The sequence below is a fragment of the Aspergillus foveolatus genome, assembly GCF_047715535.1.
Source record: "Aspergillus foveolatus strain CBS 279.81 unplaced genomic scaffold BDW70scaffold_16, whole genome shotgun sequence".
Lineage (NCBI taxonomy): Eukaryota > Fungi > Ascomycota > Eurotiomycetes > Eurotiales > Aspergillaceae > Aspergillus > Aspergillus foveolatus.
This window is the reverse complement of record NW_027396080.1, coordinates 199278-224835: the sequence shown is the minus strand read 5'-3', so window position 1 is coordinate 224835 and position 25558 is coordinate 199278. Positions and strand designations below refer to the sequence as shown.

Below are 25558 nucleotides of genomic sequence, written 5' to 3'. Positions count from 1 at the left end.
GCCAGTACGGAGTCCTCTGAGTAGTGATCGTCGGGGATGCGGATTGTCTCGTGATTATTAATTTCAGTGGCAGTTAATAACTTAGGTTAACTTGAGTTAACTTGAGTTAGTTACTAGTAAACTACTCAAGAGTACATTTTTCTGAAGACTGTTTTTAGACACTGTCCTTGAACTTTTTCCCTGCAGCTTACCTTACTCTTGCAGAGTACTAGGCACACCCAGAGTCCCAGACCCCTGGGACTCCCGGTGCTGGCCTGGCTATGTGACTACGTCAGCTCTGCCCAGGTACATTCCTCTCACAATGATATCACTCCCCATCAATTCAGGTATGTTTGTATATAGATAAGCAGGCAGGAATGCGAGAACCCATTGACGCAAACATGGCATCCTTAGATATCAAAGACAGTTACGTATCCTGATTCTTGTGCCACCCTTTGCCTTCGCCTGTGCTGCCAGGTGCCCGTCATTTGGCCCAGTCCAGCCCAGCTATCGATCGGCATCGCCCAAGCAACGCAACCCCGAGCCCAATCCAGGGGATTGTCGTTACATTTTTCCACCTTGAAAGATTGTGCTCATCCCAATACCGCCTTGCGTGGAAGCGCCTCGACAGCTTGATGCTGGCCCAAGGTTTTGTCCGCTCTGGAATGCTGGGCTTCTTGGCGGGTTGCGGGCGGGTTGTGTTATGATCGAGTATCTTTCTTGGCTAGCTACGAAGGTGCAACAAGGCGCTTACGTTACGTCCTTTTTACTGATAGCCTAGGGTGTTACTTCGCTGGTCTGAGCATGCAGTTGTCCGAAACATTTGTTATCCGATGGCTGTTCGAAAAGGAAAGCGAGGTGAGACAATATGAACATTTGATTGTTACTAATATGTATATTGAAGATAATGTACAGTTCCGACAGTCTGCCAGAAGTAATGCGGTAAATGAAGCTAGAAATTAACAACAATCCTAGTCATGAAACCAGTCGCTATTACTTGGAATTGCGGTGACCCCCAGCGCCGTTGCTCCTTCCACCCTTGGTCTCAGCCAGGCCCAGGCATTCGGCGATGTTGAAGAAGATGTCGATAGAGTTGATTGTACCGCCGAAGAGCTCCTGGCAAGGGCCACGAGCATAAACGGGGACGTCGGTCAAGGAGTGAACGCCCTGGTCGGCATCGAGAGCAAGCGTTCCGTTAATCAGGAAGCCGCTGACGGCGTCCTTGTAGCTGGCGTAAACAGTGCCGTCACCGCCCTCCTCCGCGGGAGTGCGAGGGCCGTCCTTGTGCACCTTGTAGTTCTCGCGGTGGTCGGGGAAAGCGACGGTGCCTGCGTGGATAGCGTAGCGGGGATCCCAGCGGGCCGGGAAGTGAACGCCTTCTGAGTATCGAAGAGCATTAGAACCACCAACAGTGTACTGCGAAAGGCCGGAATTCTGGTAGACGCCGATCGCCCGGCGCTTATCACGGTCATCCTCCTGTTGCTCAAGGTAGACAGTGTCGACGGCACCAGTGACATCAAACCCATGGCCGTGGTCAGCGGTGACAAGGACGAGAGTGTCTTCAAGAATACCGAGCTTGTCAAGCCTCTCGATGGTAGCGCGGACTGTGTCGTCAAGCTCAAGGAGCTCACCAAGGGAGCGGTCGTAATCAAGACTGTGCATCTGCTTGTCAATGCTGGCGGCTTCAGCCATCAAGAACCAGCCCTCTTTGCTGTGACGGGTGTCCAGAATGTCGATAGCCTTGACGGTCATATCCTTGAGTCCAGGAAGATCCTCCGCATCACGTCCCGAGCCATCGGGATGATTGGCCAGCTCCTTGAGATTATCCTGGTAGACGTTGCGGTCAAGCCAAGTGGGCAAGTTAGAGAGAGAGAAAACTCCAAGAGCCCTGTCCTCGTTGGACGCAGCTTCAAGCGAAGTCTTGTTCAGACTCAGGCTGTAGCCCTTTTCGGTGAATAACTTGTAGTAGTCACGAGGGGCATCCTCGCTGGTGAGGAAGTTCTCAGCACCAGCACCGAAGAGAACGTCGGGGCCATCGAACTCAGTCCAGGTGTGGTTGGTAATACCCTCGAGGAAGGTGCTGATGACGTGGTCGTATTCACCACGGAGACGAGTGTGGGACGTCATAGCACCAGGGGTGGCATCAGCAAGGAAAGCAGTCGAGACAATGCCAATACCACCGTTATGCTGGCGACGGAAGATCTCAGGAAGAAGCTCGAATTTGGGATCATCGAAGGGGTCCTCGGACGAGTCCGCATAGACGCCGAGACAATTGACGGTGGTCTTGTGGCCGCCGTACAAAGCAGCGGCGGAGTTGGCAGAGTCGGTGATGAAAGAGTCCATGGAATGGGTCATCTGGTGACCGAGAACAGGGAACTTGTCTATTTGCAGCTTGGTCTGGTATTTGCCGTTTATGCTCTTGTGCGCAATTAGGCGAGCAGCAGTGATCATGTTGGTGGTCATACCATCGCCAACAAAGAGGACAACGTTCTTAGCGCGGCGCTTCTTCGGGATATCACGAACGAGCCAGTTCGCAACGGTCTGTTCCTTGCCATAGTAAGTCAGGATAGCCTCATACTCGCCCGGTTCGTATAAGGCGAGGTTTCTGTAGGCCTTCGAGGTGACGTTGACAACAGAGGGCGTCTCAGCATCCTGAGCAAACAGATCTGCAGTCAATCAGTATCTGAAACAGCAACAGGCTGTTCAGGAAGCGTGTCCGTACCTTCGTACCAGCTGAACTGCCAGTTCTCAAGTTCAGTATCCTCGATGTCGAAGAACTCGGTTACTGGGACACCTTCTTGACCCTTCTTCCCAATGGTGAACTTGAAGTTGGTGTCGGGAACACCATCGCGTGCCTCAGATCCGTTGACAGGAGAGTGAACCTCCAGACGAATATCAAAGTGTTGCCCCGGGAGGAAATCGGCCCTAAAAGTTCAATTGTCAATGTTGTCGCAATTGCGAATCATGCAGGAAGAGCTCACTGGTCGGGAGGGAAGACACAACCCAGGGAAGGGCAGCCTCCGAGACGCTGAAAGTGCTGGCCGAAAGCGCCAGAAGCAAATAATGCCACACCGGCAAAAGAGGTAGGCTTCATGCTGATCGTGAAGCTCTGTCAACAGATTTAGACCGGCAGTGGTGGTACAGCTCTCAAGAAGGGGAACGGTCTCCTCTATTTATTATGACCGACCGAACCAAGAGGCGGGCGAGTCCGACAGATTGCGCTCGCATGGCAGCTGCGGGCTGTCTCCTGGAGAGGAAATTCCCATAATTCACCTGCAGGCGCAAGCAGTGACAAACACATCTCCGGACCCTGTCTAGTAGGACTTGGCATTGCGACGCATTGTGAGGTTTGGTCAGGCAACACGAATGAAAAGGGAAGACGACATCCACGTGCGGTAGCTAAAGGTTGCCATGAAGCTTGGATTGGGTCACGCTCCGGCGGGCTGCTTGGCGCCAAGTATCCCTGCGCAGGTATTCCCTACACGTGCTGCCACTCCCTGCATTTGTTCCTCGTACTTCTCTCCAACGCGTTTGGAGAATGACTCGGGGCAATCTGCCACGAGTGGAGTCGACGCATGGAAGGTTGGACCAAGAATCCTTCGGCACAATACTCAACCTCCAATATCTGATGGAATCTCACATCAGGCGATGCAGCTCAAGGTACACTCCACCAATCTGGATGGCTTGATTCACCATGCTCTGCCCAGCCCAGGAATAACAGGATCCTGGAAATGAAGTCGGTCCTATGGGAAGATGTTATATCCACTTGGGGCTCGCCTTATGGATGCATCATCCTTTACTGTCCATGATTTGGCTGTCTGAAGTCGGTGGCAGTGCGTTGAATGTGAGGGATATTTGTTGACGGCTATCGCAGATTTGATTAGCGCATTTGATTTAGCTGATACCAAGCGACGGAGGAGTTGACTTGCAGAGCTACAGTTGCAGTCGGCATGCTCTCCTATCTTGACATAGTATCCAGGTGAACGGACACCCTTCTCACAGGCAACTACTAAGCAACACGAACGCTAGTCTGCATTCACATTTCTGAGCTCTGTCCAATTCACTCGAAGGGCAGCAGATGTCCCAATTCACCCGCCGAGCAATCATGAATCAAGGATCGGCAGGCTCAATCGGATACTAAGGCATGCGTTCCTGTTCCTTGTCTTTTGCAGTATTTTTCTAGAAGGCTTCTGCATGAACAGCTGCAGAGCCCCCACCCACCCCTGTTGATCTTCCGAATGTTGATGTGGTGTTCACTTTGGCCTGCCCTCATTCTTGAGGAAGAGCTAATGCCATATACTCGGCCCAATTATTGCTATCCCTGGCCCTAAGACAAAACGACAACGTCTGCATTGAAGTACTTGTTCGCCGGATCGAAAGCTTGTTGAACAAGCTTATTTAGCCCCTGTCGATCTCCCCAAGGTCCTCGACAGCGTTGTGTCCTCAAATTGCTCTGCAGTGTCACCTTGGGAACAGCGAATTCTTGCATATATGGCAAGGACTGAACTCGCCAACATGGGTCTGTCTTTGATGACATAATCGCCGTACTTTGAGCCCAAAGATACCTCTAGATAGGGCCGAGTCAGTGTGTACCAGCTCCGACAGTGTTGTGTGCTATTGCAACTACTCCGTCAGAATCATAGTTCGCTATTTGCAGTGCGTACTGAATCAACTTGCTTGAGCCTCTGTGTTGTGTCTCTGGTTCGCGATAGGCCATTCGTGGATTCACTTAGAATAGTCGGCCTTCCATCGCCATACCGTAGGCAAACTCTAGTAAAGAAACAAATTCGAGTGAGAAAGATAGTTGAACCTTGGGAGAACCCTTGGTTCTAGAGGATCATTAATTTTCTTAAAAAACCGTCTGTAGCAATCTATCGCCCGGTGAATAGATTACTTGGCCCAATATCAAAATGTGTAGGCGGATAGCTATCGCGGTCCAATATAAAATGGAAGTGTATCAGTTTTCGGTAACCCTACTACGTAACAGCCACGAACCCGTTTATGCATTATCGAACCTAGACTGACCAATGAACCAAAATACTAGTCTTAGATCAAGGGGACTTTTATCTATATGCCTTTTGTCCCAGTCTCAATTCAAAGTTAATCTCCGAGTCAGATCTGACCCCGGCAAGCTCCGAACTCCAGAAAAAGCAGTTTGGGGCCAAAATCGCAAGGCCGGATGACTCCTTGGATCCTGGCGGGGTCGATTGATAAGCGATAATCCCCTCAAATTCCTATATATATCGCGCCATTGCTTATCGCTTAAGGAAGTCTAGAGCTGTGTGAACCTTTCCGACGTTGCAATCCGTTCCTACTATCGTCTTGGCAGAAAATTCAGTTTTCGTTGCAGTCAGGTACGATATTGCGCGGGCCTCTTAACTACGGATTTTGGAAGCAACACGGCATCATCAATATATTAGCAAAGGCGATTTAATCATGGCACAAGGTACTATCGAAAACCACCTCTCCAAACGGAGTGCATTACTCGAGCAGGAAAAGGCGAGCAGACATGATTACGCCTTCAAGCAGAGCATGTCGCCGGTCGCGAGAAAAGCCGCGAAAGTCCTTGCAGACATCCGCAAGAAGGAACTGAAGTCGATCTGGAGTCCTACGACTACGAGCAATGGGAAGCGCGATATAAAGGATGTCACATTCCCCGGAATGTCCTTTACGCTGTCCAGGGACCGGATGCAGAAGACTAAGCTGTGGAAGATTGTTAGTGCCATGCCGAAGGGTTGCCTGCTGCATGCTCACATGGAAGCTATGATTGATATCGACTGGATGATTGAGCAGGCGATTGAATTGCCTGGGTATTATATCTCGAGTCCAGTGCCGCTGTGCCCGAGAACGGGGTCTGCAGGGAAGTGGTCGGAGCCGTTTCAGTTCTCGTACCGGCCCAGACTTGGGTCTGGTACAAATGCGCAGAATGGGAGTGAGTCTGAGGTCAGTATCTGGCAGGCGGAATATACTCCGGATCGACTGGTACCGGTTGCTGCCGCTGCTAAGACGTATCCTGGGGGTGTGGAAGCCTTTAAAGCGTGGGCTGTCTCGAGGATGACTATCAATGAAGAAGAGGCTTTGGAGCATCATCATGGCATTGATGATGTGTGGGATAAATTTCGCTCATGCTTTCTTGCCATCGGTGGGTTGTTCTTTACGGAGCCGATCTTTCGACGGTGTATACCGAGGCTCTTACAGCAGCTTCACGACGACGGCATCAAATATGTTGAGTTGCGTCTAGCTCCCAACCCTTTCTACCGAGAAGGTTCGAACGAGGCCGAGCCCGATTTCTTGTACTTCTTGCAATGCTTCCAAGAAGAAGTGAATGCCTATATATCTTCTCCGACAGGCAGGAGTTTCTGGGGCGCAAGGATTATCTGGACGGCCATACGAAGTTTCCCTGATGATCTAATCAAAAAGTCCATGATTCATTGCTTGAATTCTAAGAAGGTATACCCATCTGTCATCACGGGCTTTGACTTCGTCGGACAGGAAGATGCAGGCCGTTCACTGGTTGATCTTCTCCCCCTCTGCAAATGGTTTCGACAACAATGCGCCGATGAACAGCTCCAAATACCCTTCTTCTTCCACGCCGGTGAGTGCCTAGGCGATGGCAATGATACCGACAGCAATCTGGTGGACGCCATTTTGCTGAACTCCCGGAGAATTGGGCACGCCTTTTCGCTATACAAACACCCCCTCCTTATCGACCTCGTCAAGGACAAGAAGATCCTTATCGAGATGTGCCCGATATCTCATGAAGTACTCCGCCTAACTTCAAATATACTGATGCACCCGATGCCTGCATTACAGGCGCGCGGTGTGGCTGTTTCGCTGAACAACGACGACCCGGCCGTCCTTGGGCACGGGAAGAATGGACTGAGCCATGACTTCTACCAGGTTACAGCTGCCTTCGAGAACACAGGGCTTGCAGGACTTGCAACGATGGCGGAGGATAGTATTCGATGGGCAGCCTTTGAGGACGAGACAGAGTCTGAGTGGCTCCAGGGAATCGATGGTAAAGGAAATGGTCTGAAGGCTTCTCGGTTAGCTGAATGGAGGACTGCATTTGACGAATGGTGTGCGTGGATAGTCCAGGAGTTCGGGGCGGAATCCCAAAATTGATATGAGATGTTTGAGAGTATAAAATTATGTCATTCCAGGAATAAAAAAAGAATGAACAGTATACATCGGCTCCACCTGGGAGGTTCCATGAAATGCATATATGTGATATGTGGTATGTGGTTGCGGAGCAGAATGCCGAGTTGGGACCTTCGGCCAATTTGGGCATATTCGGTCTTGGCGAGCTAGTGTTGCTCTTCACTGCAGCTTCACTCTTCCCCCGCAACAACAACCTATGTTCAGCAACTTGAAGAAGTTCAAAGACCTTCGCTAGCTCACGCCAATCCTTCTCGCTTTTGATAAAGAATAACTCTCCCCAACTTCCTCATGGCTCAACCACAAAACGACCAAGCGCAGCCACCACCGGCGACTCTCACCAATCCTCGATTTACACTCGAGCTTGAATTCGTATCCTCTCTCGCAAACCCGTACTACCTGTCTCATCTTGCAGTGAATTATCCAAGCCTGCTAGGAATTTCTAAATCTGGTAACGAGAACGAAGTCAATGACGACAACTCAGACCCGGACGCCGAGGCCTTTGCAGCGTACCTCGCCTATCTCTACTCCTACTGGAAGACGCCCGAATATTCGCAATTTTTGACACATCCCGGTGCGACCCTCCGCGCGCTACGGCTTCTACAAGAGGAGAATTTTCGTCATGATATCATCCGTCCGCAGGTGATTGAAAGGTTGGCGGGCGTGGACCTCAACGGCGAGCAGAGCGCCACGGAAGCGGGGGAACAGAATGCGGAGCAAAACAAAGGGGACAAAGGAAATGTTGAGAATCAACATGGAAAGGCCTGATTACCTGATTGCACTCGTCATGGCCGGGCTTAACCAAATCCGTGCTCTCGCTCTATAGCCATTCGGAGCTGCTGGACCTGTGTGGCCGGAGATCGGATGGACTCCCGGCAAGTGGAAGAGATCTATAGTTCCGAGAAAGTGTCGGTCGAGCATGATCTTCTTAGGCTTGAACCATGTACTCCGCATGTTGTGAATATGTGGTGCTTGTCGCAAAGACGATTTCGTGCACTGACACTCCGCTCGGGCTTTTGGTGCATCATGTGTGACCGAGGTATCCCTCCTGTGATCGTCGACGGCGCCGGTAATCTTTGAGGATTTCGGACGCCCAGTCGCCCGCGTACGAGCACGCCCATCAAGTTCCCAGCAATCGCCAAAGTATTAGAGCTCCAAGCCTCCGAGGTGCGCACCTGTGCTTGTTTCCCAATCAAGAAGAAATAGTGCGGGGGAGCATGGGACGCGGAGGCATATAGCCGTACATTCCATCCTTGCCCTTGAAAACATATTGGCAAACGCACTAGTTGACGGCTAAAGCATGAGTGTTAGGCAAACGAAAGAAGTGGGAATCGGGAAAGATGCTGTGGGTTTCGATCAGAAATACGTTATTTGGATGGTCTTTGGTAACACCGATCAAACAGAAGGAACCAGGGCCGGCGGGGCGGTACATCAATCCACAATGCTTAATAGCATAAATAAGAGTATGCATAGAACCCGAAAGTAATAGCATATATCCTTCAAAAAAGACTGCTGGACAGTCCTTCAGATTAGACGGCCTTTTAGGAGACTTGATCGTCACGTTGGTCCGCGGACAGGGTGAAACTGCCGACTCCCCGACCCAACCACGTTAATTTTGGCTGTCCCCCATCGGGCCTCCCTCATCTCCCAAACGACAGGTTGTCGTCTCTCAATAGCATTGCCCTACGTGCAGATTGACCGCACTTGGGTTTTCGCTGCAGATGGACCTTCTCTCTCCTTGAAGATCCCGCAGTATCCGCCTCGACTGCGAACTCCTCTCGCCAAGCAATCTCACCAATCTCCGCTCATCACAGCTGCGAAGTGACATCAAGCTCTCCTGAAGCCCCGATGGTTTAACTACGACCTTATCGAAAATCGCCCTCTCCAGCTCATTCGTTACTCCTGGCTATCTCTGGACTTCAATATTTGATCCATTTGGAATCAGTTATCGTGGAACCGGCACCGTTATCGCTGGAGAAATCGTTACGGACGCCATTTCAACATGCCGATGGAAACTGTACGCCAGACATGCCGGCCAAAGCACCAGATACTGGTACTCAAGTGTTACCCTCAATATCAAAAAGGAGTTCAAGAGGTCAAGCCGAATTCCAGCGAACTCTCATACCTTCTTTACTACGTGAGCACGCGCCGCAGCAAGCTACCCAAGGTCAGCGCTTTCCTAGAGAAGAGAGCCGCCCGAGATGTCTGGCGCCGTAAAATCGGGTGAGTTAAGGGAGGCCATAAATCAGGAGATGGCTACTTGTTGTTATTCTTTGACTGCTGAATTTCGCTGACTCGGACTTTCTTCATTAGAAATGTCCAAGTCACACTTCAAATACTCAGCGCGCTCATCGAAAAAGTTCCCCGCGATCTACCAATATTCGCGCGGTCTGTCTTGACCATCATCGAAACCGTACTTCGGTCTCGCGATATCTCTATGGTAGAGGATTCGATTGCGACGTTTGAGACCTTCTGCCGACACCAGGACATGGCTGCACTATCCGCTGAGCAGGATTTTGCGAATCAATACCGGGATGTTATACAGATATACGCTGGCTTTGCTCATGAAGAACAGCAATCTCAGTCGAAGACCCCTAGCCTTCCGCAGACGATACGGTGGAAGAATGCAGGACTGCGAGCTATTAAGGGAGTAGTCAGCTCTGAAGCTGGCTTGGCAGCAGACGGCGGTGATTTGCTGCGAATAATACTCCCCGTCATTATGGAAAATTTGTACAATGGGAAAAATGCGTTTATTGAGTCCCTTGAGCACAAACTCCAAGAAGCGGAGCGGAATGTGCCGGACCCTGCGGCTCGACGGAGGTATAGCGCTGTTACTGTCCAAACCGTTGACACTGCGGAAGGGGATCCGGCATTGGCTGCCCAGAACATTGCGGATGTTGACAGGAAAGCTGAGTTAGATATGAGGCTGCTTGCTCTTCGCTGTCTAGATCAGGTCATTGTCAACGGTAGCAGCCGTGGTCAGATTCGCCTCACTACCAGACTCGTGCTCGATTTCATTTTGCGAAAAGGACAGTCAAATAACACATACTTGTCACTGGATACTGATAAGAACAACTGGGCTACGTCACTGATTGAAGTCGTAGCCAAATGGTGTCCAGTTCAGGCACGTTTCATTATCTCAAGTGCTGCCATGGAAGTTCTGTTCGAGATCCCACCGAAGGAAGACACTCTTGACGAAGCATTCACCGTCATATATATCATTGATTACCTTTTGAAATCCTCAGTGAATATGATCGGACTAAGCGTGATCGATGTTCTGCTGGGGTTGATGCGCTATATGGCAATGTTGGTATCACCAGCATCTGCGAAAGGGACAGATGAACAGCCTGACTCCAGCGAGAAGCCAGGCCACGATGACGGCACGAACCTATCTCAGAAGAAGAAGGACCTGCTTGTACTCCTCCAAAAGTGCATCGGTGATCTTACTACGCATATCTACTACGGGGATCAAGTTGTTGATATGCTCAGGGCAGTCTTAACTCGAATCAAACCGCATGACCAAGATCAAGTTTCACCAGTAATGCCTGAACAGATAGACGGGCTTTTATCGGAAGCGAACCCAGCCTTTTTTTTCTCAACCAGCGCGAAAGTCTGTGCTCTCAGGGCTATCAAAAACATCCTACTAGTGGCTAATTCTCAACGGCCTATGACATCAGCTGGTGTTGAATCGCGAAACCCTGTTGGAATCCACGTCTGGGAAGGAACTCACTGGCTCCTCCAAGATCCGCAGAAGGAGGTCCGATATGCATACGTTGATGCACTCCTATACTGGCTGAATTTGGAGACGAACAAAAACGACCTAAAGTTGAAGGATCGATCTACCACAACTGCTATAATATCAGCGAGGCGTGATTTCTCCGATACTTCTGAGAGGGCTGCTAAACGAGCAACAGGAACTCATCATAGGGAAAAGGCCCTGGTTGTGGCTCAGTCTAACTTCCTCCGTTTACTGCATTTAACAATCTATGACGTTGCTCTGCAGAGTTCAACACAAGAGAAGGAGATTAGGATACTCCATTTACTTTTGGCCAGCCTCGTTGAGAACCTCGGCATAAATGCGGCTAGGTTTGGACTGCCAATGATCCTGAAGCTACAAGATGACATGACCACCTTAGAAAGTTCAAGTGCGCCTGCAGCTAAAGTTAATATTGGCAGCCTGGTGCATTCATACCTATGGGTATTGTCCAAGACTTTCGGCCTGGACACCCATAGGGTCGGACAGGAGATCTACACCGAAATTGAGAAACGCAAAGCCCGAAACATTTGGCTGGATAGCATTGGATTCTCTTTGGAGAGTCTCGAAAGTATCATCAAAGATGATCGACATGCTCTCAGCCATAATCCTAGGGAGACGGATAAAATGACTCTGTTTAAAGATGGCGTTGAGGAGTTTGTCCGTAGGATCGAGGAGTCCTACAACCGTACCGTGCCTGCTCATGATCCGCCAACCTCTCCGGGGCGCAATTTGGGGAAGCCGGTAATAGGAGGATATCTACCACCCGCGAACCAACAACCAAGCGACCTTCTTCCACCAGTAGTTAGAGAGCAAATGCTGTCCCCCTGGTCCAAACAGATCGCCCTGGAAGCTGCTGAGCGAGAGAAGGCTGAAGCTCTCTCTCTCAACGGGTCGAGGACAGGGACCTTACCTGTGCGCGGCCATGCGCACGCCAATGGTACCGGCAGTTCCATCTCAACAAACTCACCTTCTACAGCCCATGTTGCCACAGCGGGTCTCCAGGCTTCTCGTCGCATGAGTATGCCAGACAAAACGGTGACACCAAATCATAGCTCAAGCAGAGACTCTCCTGTTCGCGTGAACGAGCTGAGGCGTGTTCTCTCTGTCCAGGCCCCCGATAGGGACCGCCGACTAAGCCCATTACGGGCCCGACTAGATGCCTCTAACGGCAGCATCATCTCTTCTAGTAGTGAGAGTATGGTTAGCGGGTTCTCCAATTCTGAATTCGAAGGGGACGGTGGGTCAATCCGACCGCCCACGAGAGATGGACAAGAGCCGCTTGATGGCGATGGTATGGAAACACCGAGACCTCTGAGCAATGGGGGTAACTACGGATACCCGCAAACCGCGTTTCGGGCTTCGTCCTCCTCCATACCCCCAGTCCCACCAATTCCGCATGGCATATCTATCCCGGGCGGGTTTCCCAACGACTCTCAGCGTTCGCTGTCTACACCTGACCGCCCTTCAACTGCTTCATCACGCATACAAAGCTTGATCAACGGAAAGTCCGGCATCGCAGCCCCTGCGGATGGCAAGACTCTGCATAGGCAGAAATCTCGGACTGGTGCCGGGTTAGTAAACGACATCGAAGTTCCTGAGGTAGCGATCAACGGTAAATCCACAGGAGCTCACTCGTACGGCTTGCAGGAAGTAGAAGAAACTTCCCAGCGACGCGACGTGCAGAAACTCTTAGAAGGAGTTTTATCATCATCAGAACCAGCTTCTACTCTTCAACCGAGAGTTGCTTCCAACTACAGTGGCCGACGTAGTGTGACCGGTGGCATTGGCCGCCCACCTTACTAGTCGACCTGTCTTTACCTTCTGTCTTACCTTTCATTCCTTCCAACTGCAGCCTTTAACGGCTCTACTTCAACCACATCATGTTCTTTTGTTTGGGACTCTTGCACATATTCTATCTATTTCTCTGTCCTTGCCTGTTGGGAGGCTCGGTATCCATACCTTCTGCACATTGCACCCCTCTAGATTTCCTTTTATACTATATCCCTGTTATATGAGTTCTTTGTCATGGTACATTGTACGGAAATTTATAGTTTGTACGTATATATAACTTTTTTTAGCTTGATTATAATCTTCATGGTCAGTGGTGTTAATTAAGGATATGTTCCAGTCTGGTCTGCGTACATGGATTTATTAAAGGAAATTGTGCTGTTGAGCTTCGCGTGATTAGAACCCAAGCTCTTGTGTAGCACTATTGATGCTCTCGGAGTAATGATTCTGGACCTTAAAAACTTGGTTAGTGTATACTTCCGTGATTCACTGTGGTGTCAGATCACATGTGGGGAGGACTCGGGAGCTTCTCCGCACTTGGTCTCCATATCTAACCCAACCTCTTAGGCTCTCTCACTTCCTCACATCTCTTGCTACATTCTACACTTCGTCTCACCAACTTCCAATATGAGACTCCTAGCTTATACCTCTGTCGTCGCCTTGCCTTTACTCACTGCCGCCCTTCCTGCCTCCCCAGCCTCCTCCGAACTCACTCCTCTCCCGCTTGTGATCTGGCACGGGCTTGGCGACGACTACACCCGCTCAGGCCTTAGACAAGTTGCATCGCTCGCAGAATCAACCAACCCAGGAACATATGTGCACATAATCCATATTGGGGACTCTGCCTCTAGCGATCGTCAAGCCACGTTTTTAGGGAACGTCACGGAGCAACTATCTACCGTCTGCTCCCAGCTTGCCGCCGAACCAATTCTCTCCACTGCGCCCGCAATCAACGCTTTAGGCTTCTCACAGGGCGGACAATTTCTACGCGCATACGTCGAGCGATGCAATAGCCCTCCAGTCCGGAACCTCGTCACCTTTGGCAGTCAGCATAATGGGATCTTTGAGTTCCAGGCGTGCAGCTGGGGCGACTTTGTCTGCCGGGGAGCCGAAGCCCTGCTGCGTGTCGGACGGTGGTCGAATCTTGTGCAGTCGCGCTTCGTCCCGGCGCAGTACTTCCGAGATCCTGCAGAGCTAGGCGAGTACTTGGCGAACAGCAATTTCCTGGCGGATGTGAATAACGAGCGGGTGCAGAAGAATGCGACTTACAAGAAGAACTTGAGCACCTTGAATCGCTTTGCCATGTTCATGTTTGAGGATGATACTATTGTGCATCCAAAGGAGAGCTCCTGGTTTGCCGAGGTGAACACGACTACGGGGGAGGTGACGCCCTTGCGGGAGAGGGACATCTACAAGGAGGATTGGCTGGGGTTGAGAGTGTTGGACGAGAAGGGAGCATTGGATTTCAAGACGCTGTCGGGGGAACATATGCAGTTGGCTGAGGAGGACTTGGTCGAGGTGTTTGAGAAGTATTTTGGGCCCGTGGAGGTCGATCTTCCGCCTGCGCAGTTTCACCTTGTGGACCAGGAGGGGCACTAGATACAGAAATATAGTGCTTCAGTTGTGGTCTTGATGAAAACTCATTTTCTGCATACTTGAACAGATGAGGACTTTCTGTATACTATCAGCGATAGAACGATGAGGTTTACTATAATTTAGCAACTCAGTATAGAACAAAGGCATTGATTCACTGTTGATCTTAATGATGTGGCAAGTCAACAAGACGTCGTGATATACTAAACAGCCATCCCAGCGCCAATTCCTCGCAGTTGATGCTGCTGGGTAGGATTCATTTGGCTCGAACCTCAGGATCAGTAGTGAGAACACGCTCACTAGGTACGGAGAGTGTCTTGAAGCTTGGGAGATCTTCTCTTGGATCGTCGTTGAAGACAGGCTCTGGCCTCAGTGACCGCAGCCAGCGGTTCAGGGATGTTCTGTCTGTTTTCCAGCACCACGATCAATTTATTCACAGTTCGGCTAGTTGCACCAAGCGATTCGACAACTGAGAGACATCCAGATAGCTGTATCTCGATGCCGCAGAACCAGAACGGCACAAACTCAGCTTGAAAAGCACAGAAAGAATCGACCGTCTCCTGTGACGGTATATGGACAACTTGTCCTATTCCGATGCATGTCTTAGGCGTTAGTTTCTCATCAGGCAGGCTGTTCAATTCATCTACCGGCTCTTTTTTTCTTTTTTTCTTTCTTTTTTTCCCTACAGAAATGATGATTTGAGCCCCAAGATACCAGCTGCTGGCTGAACTGAGCGTCCTGCTTGTTGACTGAAAGGCTGCCGAGTACGAGCCACATTTGAGGCTGCATCGGGTTATATTCTGTGACTAAGCTTATTCACGTGACTCGCTTCCACATTTTCGTCCACAAAATCCGCTTTTTGACGCCAAACAACCTTCTTCTCTGTCAATTCTGGTGAGATGTCGACTCAAACGCCAGCTGAAGGCTGCAGCCAACTCATGAGGACAATTCCTCGAGGCTGAAGCGTTCCGATCAGCAATTGGTCCTGTTTTAGGCGCCCGGGTTGCATGATTTACCCAGAAAGGCTGATGGATAAAAGATGAAGCCAGCTAGCCAACACTGGACAGCCTCTCTGGTTTTCCTCCATTACTCACCTCATTTTACTCAAGGTAAGCAATCTTGATTCTCCTTTTTAGCGGAGCTTCTTAGATCCATTCCTATTATGATGAGCACCATACCCAAAAAGCATAGTTCACCTGAAAATTCATGAACGACAACAGTACCATCACCATTTATTTCTGATACTGCTCTTTCGTCTTTATTTTGACCCTGCTTGATGCTTGTCCTATGAGCTGACGAATGAATACAAGTCTAGGTCTCTCAGATAGTTGTCACTGGTAGAAAATGAAGAATATCATCTTGGTTCCTGAGTCGAAATCTCCGAAATTTTCCAAATTAGTGGTGCTTAGGATGCATTGCTGCCCAATCTGTCCGTGCTTCTCTCTTCAGCATTCTCGTAAGTTAATCAGAAACGATAAAATCGATGCATCATCACCTTCGGCAACGTACTTTTTGCTCGCCTTTGCAACCCCCGGTTTGATGCGTGATGGACTTGCAGCGCGGGGTCTGCTCTGACACGGTGACATCTTGACCGTGAGATTTCAGCCTGCGCTCCTGCAGTTCCGCGCGTTGACGTGGATGGCCTTTCAACCAAAGGATGAAGGGTATCACAGGGCAGGCGGGGCCGGGAGTACTGCTAGTTGTACTGCTGACTGGCTCAGGGTTGATCCGTCCGCTTCCCATAGTTTCAAGCTAGCCTCATTTCGCCGTGAGACTGCATCATCCGGTCGGGGCCACTCGCCAATAGTAGTCAATAGGGGCATGACCGCTTCACCGCCTCTCGACCAAGGAAACCGAATCGGGACGTGCCGTTCCCTCTGAACCAGTCATTCTCGCTCTCAGGGCCACGTCAAGCCCGCTGGAGAGTGCTGATTGGGGTGAAAAAGGACAATGAGAGTGAGGCTGCCTCCACTTCCCTGGTTGCTAATGCTCGCTCTGCCGCTGTGCGTGTCCCTCTGTCTTCTTATGTGCTCGTCGCTACTATAAGGCTGCCCAACCCCCCTCACTCTCGACTTTTCCTTTTCACCTCAACTCCCTTCTTAAGCAGGACCTGATCGACCATTTTCACCTTACCTTCGACTTCCAAGGACTTGATTCATTGATACCACTTGATACCCTCCTCTTCTCGCACCTTTATATATATATACTCTCTCCCACACAGATTTGTCACAGTCAAATCTTCCACTTGCTCTGCTCTGAAGGACCGTCTTGTTTTCTCGGCAGTCTCGCCCGTGGATATCTTGGACACAATTAAAGCCTCGGATATTTTCCCATTGGATTTCAATCCGTGCCCTGGATAGGATTTTGTTTCTGTTTCTTTCATTTTTATCTACTCCCAGGCTTCTTGTCTGAGCAGTTCGACACATAACAGGTAGTTCCCTCGATCGTTTCTTACTCCCATTGTTTTGTGTTTTTTTCATTGCAACATGCGCGCCACTCCGATGGATCACCCTAAGGACCCTCGTCGACCATACATAGCAACAATTCCCTGGATCTCTTGAACATCTCCTTTTGCCTCTACCTGGATCTTCGGTGCCGCATCGCGGTTACCCAGAATCTTGATGACAATGATGGCCATGACCATATGTCTGCGGCGGCCGCTGCGAGACTGGACACTACGAGTGTTGTTTTATGTTGGCACACTCGCTTCGACAACTGGGACTATCTTTCTACCCTCTGGATTTAACCACCTCCCACTCAAAGCCTGAAGTGGAGGATTTGGACATTGCCTTAAATGAACCGCTGGTTGCCTGATCTGTGACTTGATGACCTGATGTGACTACCTGGACTGAACTGAACTCCGGCCGGAGTTGGAGCCACACATGGACCTTGAAAAAAGTACAGAATATGACCCAGATTTCTCATTTCCCTGGATTTCAAACTTCTCTGATTGCCATGGTATCCTTGACCAATCTCGACAGAAGGACTATTCAGCGTGCATCTAATGTTGTTGCACTTTCCGTTGACCCAGTCTAAACCGTAATCCGTGAATATCCGGCTGCATGGAAACAGTCTCAGCCTTGGAATGACCTCAGCTCCCAGGAACGAAGTCGACATATGACCCAGGATTCGATAACAGAACGCAGGCCGTTTCTGTTTCTTTTTACCCTCGCCGATTCGACCAGGATCCCGGATGACTTCGCCCCATATGGACCAGTGGTGCAATCCTTGGCGACTTAGGCGACCTGATGACCTAACAAACTGGCGACCTGAGGATCGTTTTTGTGGCTTCAACCAAATGGTTCGTGTTCTTGCGCCTCTGCCCTGCGGAAGTTGAAACTAATAATCGGCTAGGAATCCTGATATGGACCCTGGGCGCTCCCTCGGACGCATGATTTTTTGTTCTTTCTGTCGTTTTGAGCTTTTGTTGTAGATTTACTGACTCGGCATTCATTCTAGTCACTGCATTTCTCCCAGCACACTGGATTACATACTCACAATGGCCTCAGCCGCCAAGACCGACTCAGAGCACCTTTCTCTATCCCAAACAATGCTTCATATGGACCACTCACAATCAAGGCATATCCAAGGACATTTGGCCTCAAGATCCCAGGATGATGAACTTTTGAGCCAGGATAGCTTCTCCTTGTGTTCAAGTACTGCCCAAAGCGACAAGCCGTGGTCGATGAATGACGTGGAATCCCTTGACAGCAACTCCATTGCGTCAAGCAAACCCGACTCTCCAGCAGTCCAGATGCTTTCTTTTTCATTATCACAACATGCCCTGCTCCACTCGGGGGTAGGCGCCAGCGACATCATGTACTCGGCCGGTTCCGAATTTCATGGTCTGCCTGACGTTGGCGAACAGGCCGAAATGGATTTCTCAAAGCAGGACTTTAACCCTTACAATTCCCTGTTTGATTTTTCTGCCTTTGAGAATGATGTCAACGGCCAGAATGGAACTCATCCATCATGCACTCCTGATCACGGCTCTCCTGCCGGAGACAACTGGAACCCTATTGTCTCGGACGGCCGATATAACCAGGGATCCATGGAACAATTCTCTGGCAATGTTTTTAACATGCCTGTTTCCCCTCCACTGACGGAAGCGAGCAATGATCTCGCCGTTACCTCTTCCTGCTCTCAGTCTGGATACCCTGCTTTTATGTCGCATGAGGATGCCATGTTGAAAGACATCACGACGACCCCAGTTGGAACCCAAGGGATAAATCTAGGAGACCCTATTTTCCCATTGACACCGCCTCTCAATGAACAGGACCCCAACAGGTTAGTTACACTCGGCAGCCTAGATCGTCCAAGCTAAATTCTGACCTGCAGCAGGACAATTCGCCCTTCGAAAGGTGCACGCAGGCCAGCACTGCAGGTGTCCCCGACCCGACCACAGGTTAAACAGGATGCCGAGTTTTTCCCACCTCTTCCCGTCAAGGAGCCACTCGGATCAAGGTCCAAGGATGGTAGTGAATCGCGCAACCCGCGTGACCACCCATTCTACTCTCTGCCACCGCACTCCGATTCAAAATATTACTGCCCATTTGCCACTGGAGACAAGCCGTGCAACCACCCTCCCACTACCCAGAAGTGTGCTTACCAGTGAGTCAAACATGGCCCGGCATATCTGAATCTAAACTAACATCAACAGCAAATACCTGGATTCCCACTTGAAGCCATACCGTTGCCGGGTCCCCAGCTGCATGGATGCCCAGCTTCACTTCTCCTCAAATGCATGCCTATTCCGTCATGAGCGCGAAGCCCACGGTCTCCATGGCCACGGAGACAATCCCCATCTTTGTCTCTTTGAAGGATGCGACCGTTCCATCCCTGGATATGGTTTCCCCCGTCGCTGGAACCTCTTTGACCACATGAGGCGGGTCCACGACTACGCCTCGTCTGAGCGCCCTAGCTCTCCGGATGCTTCCCCCACCACCCAGCCCAAGAAGAAGGAATCCACTGGACGCAAGCGCAGAGTCCCTGGCGTTAGCGGCGCTCAAACCATGAAGCGCACCCGCTCCACACAGTCCCAGACAAACCCATTGAAGACTGCCGTCCAGCAGACATCCGTCCACAACGGCCAGAACATCCAGGCCGCTGAACGAAACTACTATAATTGCCACCGGCGCCTCCTTGAGCAGCTCAACAACATCACACCCCAGGATTCCGCCATGCATGACAAGGTCAACGCAAGTCTCCAAGAACTCATTACCCTTGGAATTACATACCGCCAGGCCCAAGCCAGCCAGGCCGTTGCCCAAATCGCCAATGGAATTCCCGCTTGAATCAGCATGGCCATGAGCAGAGCAAGATGATTTTTGCATTTGCTGCCATTTTGTTTTCTCCTTTACAAGGATGCCCTTTAGATCAGGACTGCTTGGCATATTCCATGGAGCTTAGAGGCGTTTCAAATCCCAGCTACGGGGGCACTGCGCCTCCCTATATGAATGCTGAATGAAACGGCCTACAACGAATTATTATCAGACTGCCAGGAATAATTTGCATTGCACCTGTGTCTATTTCCAAGGGATCGACCACGACTCAGGTCTGGTAAGAAGCGCACCATGTTCAATCGCGGTAGGACCCGTTTGGACAGGACGGGCTGGTCTTGTCCTGGCTATCCAGGCAGGCAAAAACCAACCTCAATGCAGGTTGAAGTCGAGTTCCGGTGCGGGACTCTAGCGCCCTCGCGCTATCTCTTATTCTTTCATCATTATCTCCGAGAATGCCTTTATCTTTGCTTCTAGTTTTCTTACCTTTGCGCCATCGCCAGTTTTGCGAACGCTTGATTTTTATATTACTTTCTATTCTGCTTTATAGTTCTGGTGGATTTTGCCTATTACTTGCTTTTTCTCTTTTTGATTTTCTCCTCCCACCGAGAAACCATTGGGAAAGACAAAAAAAGAACCATCGCAAAAAAAAGGTTGATTCGATTCGATTCGATTGAGATTTGTATACAGCGACAGACAACGCAGCGCTTCAGCGACCGACAGACAAAAAACAAACAGGACGGAATGGAAGGAACTCATTTCGGGATTTTATAGCTTCTATATGCGAGTTAGACTTTATGTGTTGTTATTTTCTCATTGTTTTGGATTGGTTTTTGTGAAAATACTTCCGATACTCTTTGTGGGATGCAGTCGGAGTGCAGTTGATCTGCTCCTCGTCAGCTTTCTGTGCTCTTGACGATGGGCATGCCCTGTCTACTTTCGGGTTATCTATATAGTGATGGTTTCGTAAAATACATGTTTGGATAACTTCACTCTCTTCTAGTAAAAACGTGTTCTAAACGCTTTCCAAAGTTTGATGCTTCGCTGTATGCAGTAATTCTAGACAAAAGATAAACAACCTATTCTAACAGCCTAATTTCACCAAACAAATCCGACAGGTAATGAACTGCTGAACGGGCTTCCTACCGCTCCTCAACCTCATCGGCGAAATCCGCATTCAGAAACCTCACAAACGCATCCCCTATCTCCCCCTCTCTTAACCCACCTCCTCCCTTGACCGCCGCGTGTGGCCCCGCAATGTACGCGCGATTCAGCGAAATCCACTGCCTGCGTAACCTCTGTAACCGGGGGAGTGCAAGGATCCCGCCCGCAGCGGCGAGATCATCGGTTACGCTGCCCGAGGCGATGTGTGCCGGTATGAAGACCGGCGTTGAGGAGTCTGGAACGGGGATGCGAATTCCTTCTTCTTGGCGGGTGAAGTCTTCGTCGTCGAGGGCGGAGGCCTGTTGCTGTTGTTTCGAAGAGGCGAGGGCAGCTTTTGCGGAGGGGTTGGCGAGCGTAAAGGAACGGATTGCTTGAATGATTGCTGACGTGCGCTTTTCCATATTGTAGAGGGCTGAGGAGTCCGCTGTTGCGGGGGCGACGGTGGCCTGGTGCGGCTTTATCGCGACGCGCGGTCTACTGGAAAGTCCGCCTCGTGACGCCCCTGGGGTTGTCGTTGTTGTACTGGCGGCGGAGGAAGGGGAGATAGTTGTTGAAGTTAGGGAGGCTGCGAGTTCTGATATTGTGTTTCCTTTCTCTTGTGTTTCTGGGTGCGGGATGCCGGTCAGTGCGGTCCAGATTTCGGCGATCGGTGGCTCAGCGTCGGTGTAGGGGACTGTGAAGAGGGGCTTGTCCCAACGACTGTTCATGGAAGGTTCTTCGTAGCGGTAGATGAGGTTGTTGAGGAGGTCCGGGGGGTAGGGGTCGCTTTCATCTTTGCTTTCTGTGGAAGAGGAGGTGGAGTCGGGTGAGGACGAAGGGTTAGTGGCTGGCGTTGGGTTCTCGTCCTTGTTCTCTTTCGCGGAGTCCGGTTGAGAGGCGTTCTTTTTCCGCAGTCGCGCTTCGTTGATCGCGATACATTGATCAATCGGCGTTCCAACGTGGACCTAGCAAGAAACCATCAGCACTTTGACCAATCTCATATCGAAATTGGGAAATGTGCGAGCATACAACACAGCACGTTGTGCCCAACGCCTTTGCCTCACACCAAAGCTGGTATCGGTACCCCTTGATATAGTTCATTCCATCTAGAATCACAAAACTATCTCTTCCCAGCATGCGTTTAGCCTTTGTATATGCAACGCCGCGCGCTTCCTTCTCTGGGCGCGCGGTGTCGTATACCGTCCGCGGATAGTTGACATTATCGTGCGTCGAGACAATGTGGATCTTGTATTTCGATTTCGAAGGGGGGATTATGCCGTTGGCGACTAGTTGGGATTGAGTTTCTTCAAGGCGCGTTGCTAGTTGTTGGGCGCGGTAGGTGAGGCCTGAGCAGGGGTAGCCGGTTAGGATTATGAGCTGAGTAATGGCGCTTTGTTAGTAGTGATGAGTGTGGATCTTATCGGGTTGCGACGTACTGGCATGATTGCTGATGAATATTATGGATGGGGGTTTTGGGATAATTTGCTGTAATTTTTGAGCGGGGATGGCGGAATTTTGGTGTTGACCGCCTTCCTAGTTTTTCATACAGGCTCTTTGGACTTTGACAAACTGAACTGCGCAGATTTGAATATTATAAGGTCATCCCTTTATCATCCCTTTTATCTGTCTGATGCATAATCTGTGCACGTGGTTTATCCGTGACATATTCAATGACACTCGAAATGGTCAAGCAGGCGGGAGGGAATATTTACATAATTGACGATGTCTATCCAGCCAAGCATATCTATAAGGTATCATGTCTATCGTAATTCATCATCCTTCCATCGAAGCTCGTAACCAAAGACTGTTCTTCGCAATCTCTCATCCTTCAGCCTGTTAGCAATATGCTCCTTCAATAGTCAATAGGCACATACCCCAGGATCATTCTCAAACAAGACCTTCTCCGTCAACTTCTCAAACACCTTCGTCACCGTGAATCCACCTTGCTCAGCGAGCGGAAAGAACCTCTCGGTCTGCGGCAGCAGCCATGGCTCATACGGCGTGAAAATGACCAGTGCAACAGCGTCCTTTTGTCGCTTCAGTGTCGCCTGCATCGTTTTTACCAAATTCCCGTGTTCGCGATGGCTGTACACGACGTCCGCCATGATGAGCACATCAAACCCTTCAGCCCTCAACTCCTCAGGTAAATACGCCTTGAGCGGCTCAACATCACTGCCCCATTTGTAACCTGTGACGTGAAGCGACGACGGCGGGTCGGTAGGTATCATCGACGCAGAGGCATCGGCGTTCTGGCGCATATTATCGACGAGATCCGGATCAGGGTAGTCGGTCATCACAGTGGTCCGGGCGCCCATAATTGCGCTGACAATGCTGGGCACTCCCGCGGCGGCGCCAATTTCGAGGACGTCCTTTCCGGCGATGAGTGTGGGGGCATGCGTCTCGATATATTCTGAACTTATGCGGCCGGCATTCCAGAGCATGTTTCCCTCCATAGAGATGTTAGTGCCCAAAACCCATGAGTCAATTTGGGAATAGCTACATATAGAGGATGACTGCCAACCAGGCGCACGCGGACTACCTGGCCTGAGAGCATCCTGTGCTCTGCAAAAGTAGGTTCTTTCTCAGGCGGGTAGAAGCCCTCAGGGTCCTTAAACATGTCCCCTGTATCGAAGTCGTCTGCCATTGTGTCTGATATTGTCTTTATCAGCAGACAACAATTTGATATACCAAGTGACTGATGCAAATGAATTCGATATGTATCAACCACGAATCGCGAAAATCAGCTGAATTCTCCTCGTGGTGGGGCTGCCCCTCGTTCATCACGTACAGATCGGGCTTGGTGTCCGTCTGCAGGCACATGATATCACGTGGTTTTTCCCCAGATCCGACTCGGAGACAGCGCCGAGATTTGTCCGTTCCTAAGGAAGCACGGAGTCAGATTGACAATCCGCTTGTCCTTATCCATGTTCCGGATAAAAGGGAGATAGATATTTGTTCACTCAAGGCTCGAGAAGATTCAGGAAGCTTAGTACCAGGTCGCGAGAGTGGGATTGCATGGTATAAAGCGCCGCAGGTGAAGAAGCCGCAGTGAACACTTGGGTAATTGGGTTAAGGCAGATAGCGCCGGTCGAATGGGCTCCGAATCACCGGAATTTATCCGGCAGTTCAACGCGGTTGTTTGAATGGTAACGTCAAGCCCCAAAATTGCGCAAGGTTCCGAGCTCTTGAACCGCTCTTCGATCAACTGCAGCTGAGCACGAACCCTGGGCCGTCTTCGGATTGGAGGAAAAATCAGAAGTCGTCGATCAGTGCAGCGCTTAGAATCTCACCGTCTCACGAGCCAAACCCCTAATCTTGCATCAACGCCGCGGCAAATCACCCTATCCAAAGTACTGTCTGGTTCGGGGTACGCACAAAAGGCTGAACTCCATAGTAGCTCCTCATCTTATCATCATTATCACATTGACCACTGGACTCGGCGAAAACTGGCCAGAGTGCCGAACGTCATACCGCGGTATACCCGACGTGCGCCCCACGTGGAGCCCATCGAGTCTCTGATCAACCATCAACCCACCCTCACTTTTCTCTTCCTTCGCTGCTCTGTATCCGACGCCTTATTTGAACTTCACCCTCAGCGTCCAAATCATCCTCCACAACTCTCTCTTCCTCTCCGCACTCACGTCATCAGCCTAGCTTACAGCGTACAAACGTACTCCGCCGAGGTCCTGGCCTACGATCAGTTTCAACACAAGGAACCCCCGCCTCAGTCTTCGCATCCCAACCTCCGCATCAACACCATGAACAACCCAGCGGGTGCAACCCTCACGTTTTCCTCAAACCCCCAGCCCTCGACCTCGAACACCCTGAGCACGCCCGCGGCAATCCAAATGCAAATGCAAGCTCAGAGCCAGTCCCAACCGGCGACCAGCCAGCAACCGCAACAAGTTCCAGTCCATCAGGACACGCAGACATCACACCCGGCGCAATATCCGCATCAAATACATGGTAATGGCGGTCCTACTGCGACAGCACCCTTCCTGCGAGACTTTAGTTTAGTCGCTGAGGCTGCGAAACGGGCGCAGATAGCCATCGTGACCAGAGACCTCGAGGGAGTTTCATTATAAGCCCTCGCCTTATCGAAGAACCAACAATGATCCAGTTAACGAGCAGCTTTCCTTTCATGAGGGGGTCGATATAACGAATCTCTGCGGAGTTGTACAGAGTGCACCTACAGCAACACCGTCCATGTCCTTACAATGCGGGGCGGGGTTGGGCTGGCTGACTGGCTGACTGGCTGACTGGCTGGACAGTTGTGTCTTCCTCTCCGCCTCCACCTCGATCTTCCCAGCCCATGGGGAGGGAGTTTTGGAGTTTTTACGATAGAAACGTCTTATTATACCTATTAGCATTTTATTTTACCAGTCTATCGCGTTGTTTCCGGCGTCATCATTTATTTCGGGCAAGTCACAGATATCTAGTTTACAGGGTGTTTAGAGAAGCAACCTAGACACGAGCAGGGAATATAAGGCGCGCGAATACACGAAAGGAACCACTATAAACCGATCTAATACACATACATATTTGAGGTCCTATAATTCTATTCTATTATATTTCGATTCATTCTTTGAAGCAATCCTTGCCTTGTAATCGGTCGACGTATCGGAACGTGCGTATGAGGTGCCATAGGATAGGGTAGGCTAAGGTAGATCAATCGATATCGAGAGGGAGAAACCGGGGAGAGAAAGAATGGAACCCGTCCGTCTCGACTGGTATCTGGCGACTTTCGACTCCGCTCCGGTGGATGAGACATTATTTTATATTCAGAACCATCTGGGTAGACTGGTATTGTCTTCATATACTAAAAAAGTTTGCGCAGTATAACGGGTCCACCGTACAGACG

General features: G+C 50.4%; 9 protein-coding genes across 9 annotated transcripts; 6 read left to right on the top strand and 3 right to left on the bottom strand.

Annotated features, from left to right (window-relative positions):
- Positions 1-896: 896 nt before the first annotated feature.
- BDW70DRAFT_133786 (alkaline phosphatase) lies at positions 897-3390 on the bottom strand. The gene is made up of 3 exons (XM_073736381.1): positions 2961-3390; positions 2702-2904; positions 897-2645 (listed from the first exon to the last, which is right to left on the bottom strand). The coding sequence occupies exons 1-3, from the start codon at positions 3071-3073 to the stop codon at positions 973-975; spliced, it is 1989 nt and encodes a 662-aa protein (XP_073597260.1). The 5' UTR covers positions 3074-3390; the 3' UTR covers positions 897-972.
- A 1881-nt stretch (positions 3391-5271) lies between these two features.
- Positions 5272-7209, top strand: BDW70DRAFT_133782 (uncharacterized protein). The gene has a single exon (XM_073736380.1). It carries the CDS (start codon positions 5416-5418, stop codon positions 7102-7104), a length of 1689 nt encoding a protein of 562 aa, XP_073597259.1. The 5' UTR covers positions 5272-5415; the 3' UTR covers positions 7105-7209.
- Positions 7210-7323: 114 nt separating this feature from the next.
- Positions 7324-8620, top strand: BDW70DRAFT_133781 (mediator of RNA polymerase II transcription subunit 31). The gene has a single exon (XM_073736379.1). It carries the CDS (start codon positions 7429-7431, stop codon positions 7903-7905), a length of 477 nt encoding a protein of 158 aa, XP_073597258.1. The 5' UTR covers positions 7324-7428; the 3' UTR covers positions 7906-8620.
- Positions 8621-8753: 133 nt separating this feature from the next.
- Positions 8754-12910, top strand: BDW70DRAFT_166906 (uncharacterized protein). Its single transcript, XM_073742118.1, has 2 exons — positions 8754-9360; positions 9451-12910. Exons 1-2 carry the CDS (start codon positions 9140-9142, stop codon positions 12695-12697), a joined length of 3468 nt encoding a protein of 1155 aa, XP_073597257.1. The 5' UTR covers positions 8754-9139; the 3' UTR covers positions 12698-12910.
- Positions 12911-13254: 344 nt separating this feature from the next.
- On the top strand, positions 13255-14453 carry BDW70DRAFT_133778 (palmitoyl-protein thioesterase family protein). Its single transcript, XM_073736378.1, has one exon. It carries the CDS (start codon positions 13310-13312, stop codon positions 14279-14281), a length of 972 nt encoding a protein of 323 aa, XP_073597256.1. The 5' UTR covers positions 13255-13309; the 3' UTR covers positions 14282-14453.
- Positions 14454-17774: 3321 nt separating this feature from the next.
- Positions 17775-19569, top strand: BDW70DRAFT_158773 (putative C2H2 finger domain protein; the record flags this gene model as incomplete). The annotated part of the gene is made up of 3 exons (XM_073740583.1): positions 17775-18562; positions 18617-18886; positions 18936-19569. 3 exons carry the CDS (start codon positions 17775-17777, stop codon positions 19567-19569), a joined length of 1692 nt encoding a protein of 563 aa, XP_073597255.1.
- Positions 19570-20696: 1127 nt separating this feature from the next.
- Positions 20697-22139, bottom strand: BDW70DRAFT_158772 (putative RNA polymerase II Elongator complex associated protein Kti12; the record flags this gene model as incomplete). The annotated part of the gene is made up of 3 exons (XM_073740582.1): positions 20697-21662; positions 21727-22074; positions 22134-22139. The coding sequence occupies 3 exons, from the start codon at positions 22137-22139 to the stop codon at positions 20697-20699; spliced, it is 1320 nt and encodes a 439-aa protein (XP_073597254.1).
- Positions 22140-22330: 191 nt separating this feature from the next.
- Positions 22331-23484, bottom strand: efm7 (putative nicotinamide N-methyltransferase Nnt1). Its single transcript, XM_073736377.1, has 3 exons — positions 23198-23484; positions 22572-23144; positions 22331-22523 (listed from the first exon to the last, which is right to left on the bottom strand). The coding sequence occupies exons 1-3, from the start codon at positions 23339-23341 to the stop codon at positions 22458-22460; spliced, it is 783 nt and encodes a 260-aa protein (XP_073597253.1). The 5' UTR covers positions 23342-23484; the 3' UTR covers positions 22331-22457.
- A 971-nt stretch (positions 23485-24455) lies between these two features.
- Positions 24456-24782, top strand: BDW70DRAFT_158770 (uncharacterized protein; the record flags this gene model as incomplete). Its single annotated transcript, XM_073740581.1, has 1 exon — positions 24456-24782. One exon carries the CDS (start codon positions 24456-24458, stop codon positions 24780-24782), a length of 327 nt encoding a protein of 108 aa, XP_073597252.1.
- Between the last annotated feature and the right edge of the window lie 776 nt (positions 24783-25558).

Excerpts from the sequence above, each read along its gene's own strand:
- efm7 (XM_073736377.1), bottom strand. The coding sequence starts at position 23,341 with ATGGCAGACGACTTCGATACAGGGGACATGTTTAAGGACCCTGAGGGC. Across the intron at positions 23,145-23,197 it reads TTGGCAGTCATCCTCTATAT|GGAAACATGCTCTGGAATGC; the intron begins GTAGCTATTCCC and ends ATCTCTATGGAG. Across the intron at positions 22,524-22,571 it reads TGTTTGAGAATGATCCTGGG|GATGAGAGATTGCGAAGAAC; the intron begins GTATGTGCCTAT and ends AACAGGCTGAAG.
- BDW70DRAFT_166906 (XM_073742118.1), top strand. The coding sequence starts at position 9,140 with ATGCCGATGGAAACTGTACGCCAGACATGCCGGCCAAAGCACCAGATA. Across the intron at positions 9,361-9,450 it reads GTCTGGCGCCGTAAAATCGG|AAATGTCCAAGTCACACTTC; the intron begins GTGAGTTAAGGG and ends TTTCTTCATTAG.
- BDW70DRAFT_133786 (XM_073736381.1), bottom strand. The coding sequence starts at position 3,073 with ATGAAGCCTACCTCTTTTGCCGGTGTGGCATTATTTGCTTCTGGCGCT. Across the intron at positions 2,905-2,960 it reads TGTGTCTTCCCTCCCGACCA|GGCCGATTTCCTCCCGGGGC; the intron begins GTGAGCTCTTCC and ends TTGAACTTTTAG. Across the intron at positions 2,646-2,701 it reads GCAGTTCAGCTGGTACGAAG|ATCTGTTTGCTCAGGATGCT; the intron begins GTACGGACACGC and ends GATTGACTGCAG.
- BDW70DRAFT_133782 (XM_073736380.1), top strand. The coding sequence starts at position 5,416 with ATGGCACAAGGTACTATCGAAAACCACCTCTCCAAACGGAGTGCATTA.
- BDW70DRAFT_133781 (XM_073736379.1), top strand. The coding sequence starts at position 7,429 with ATGGCTCAACCACAAAACGACCAAGCGCAGCCACCACCGGCGACTCTC.
- BDW70DRAFT_133778 (XM_073736378.1), top strand. The coding sequence starts at position 13,310 with ATGAGACTCCTAGCTTATACCTCTGTCGTCGCCTTGCCTTTACTCACT.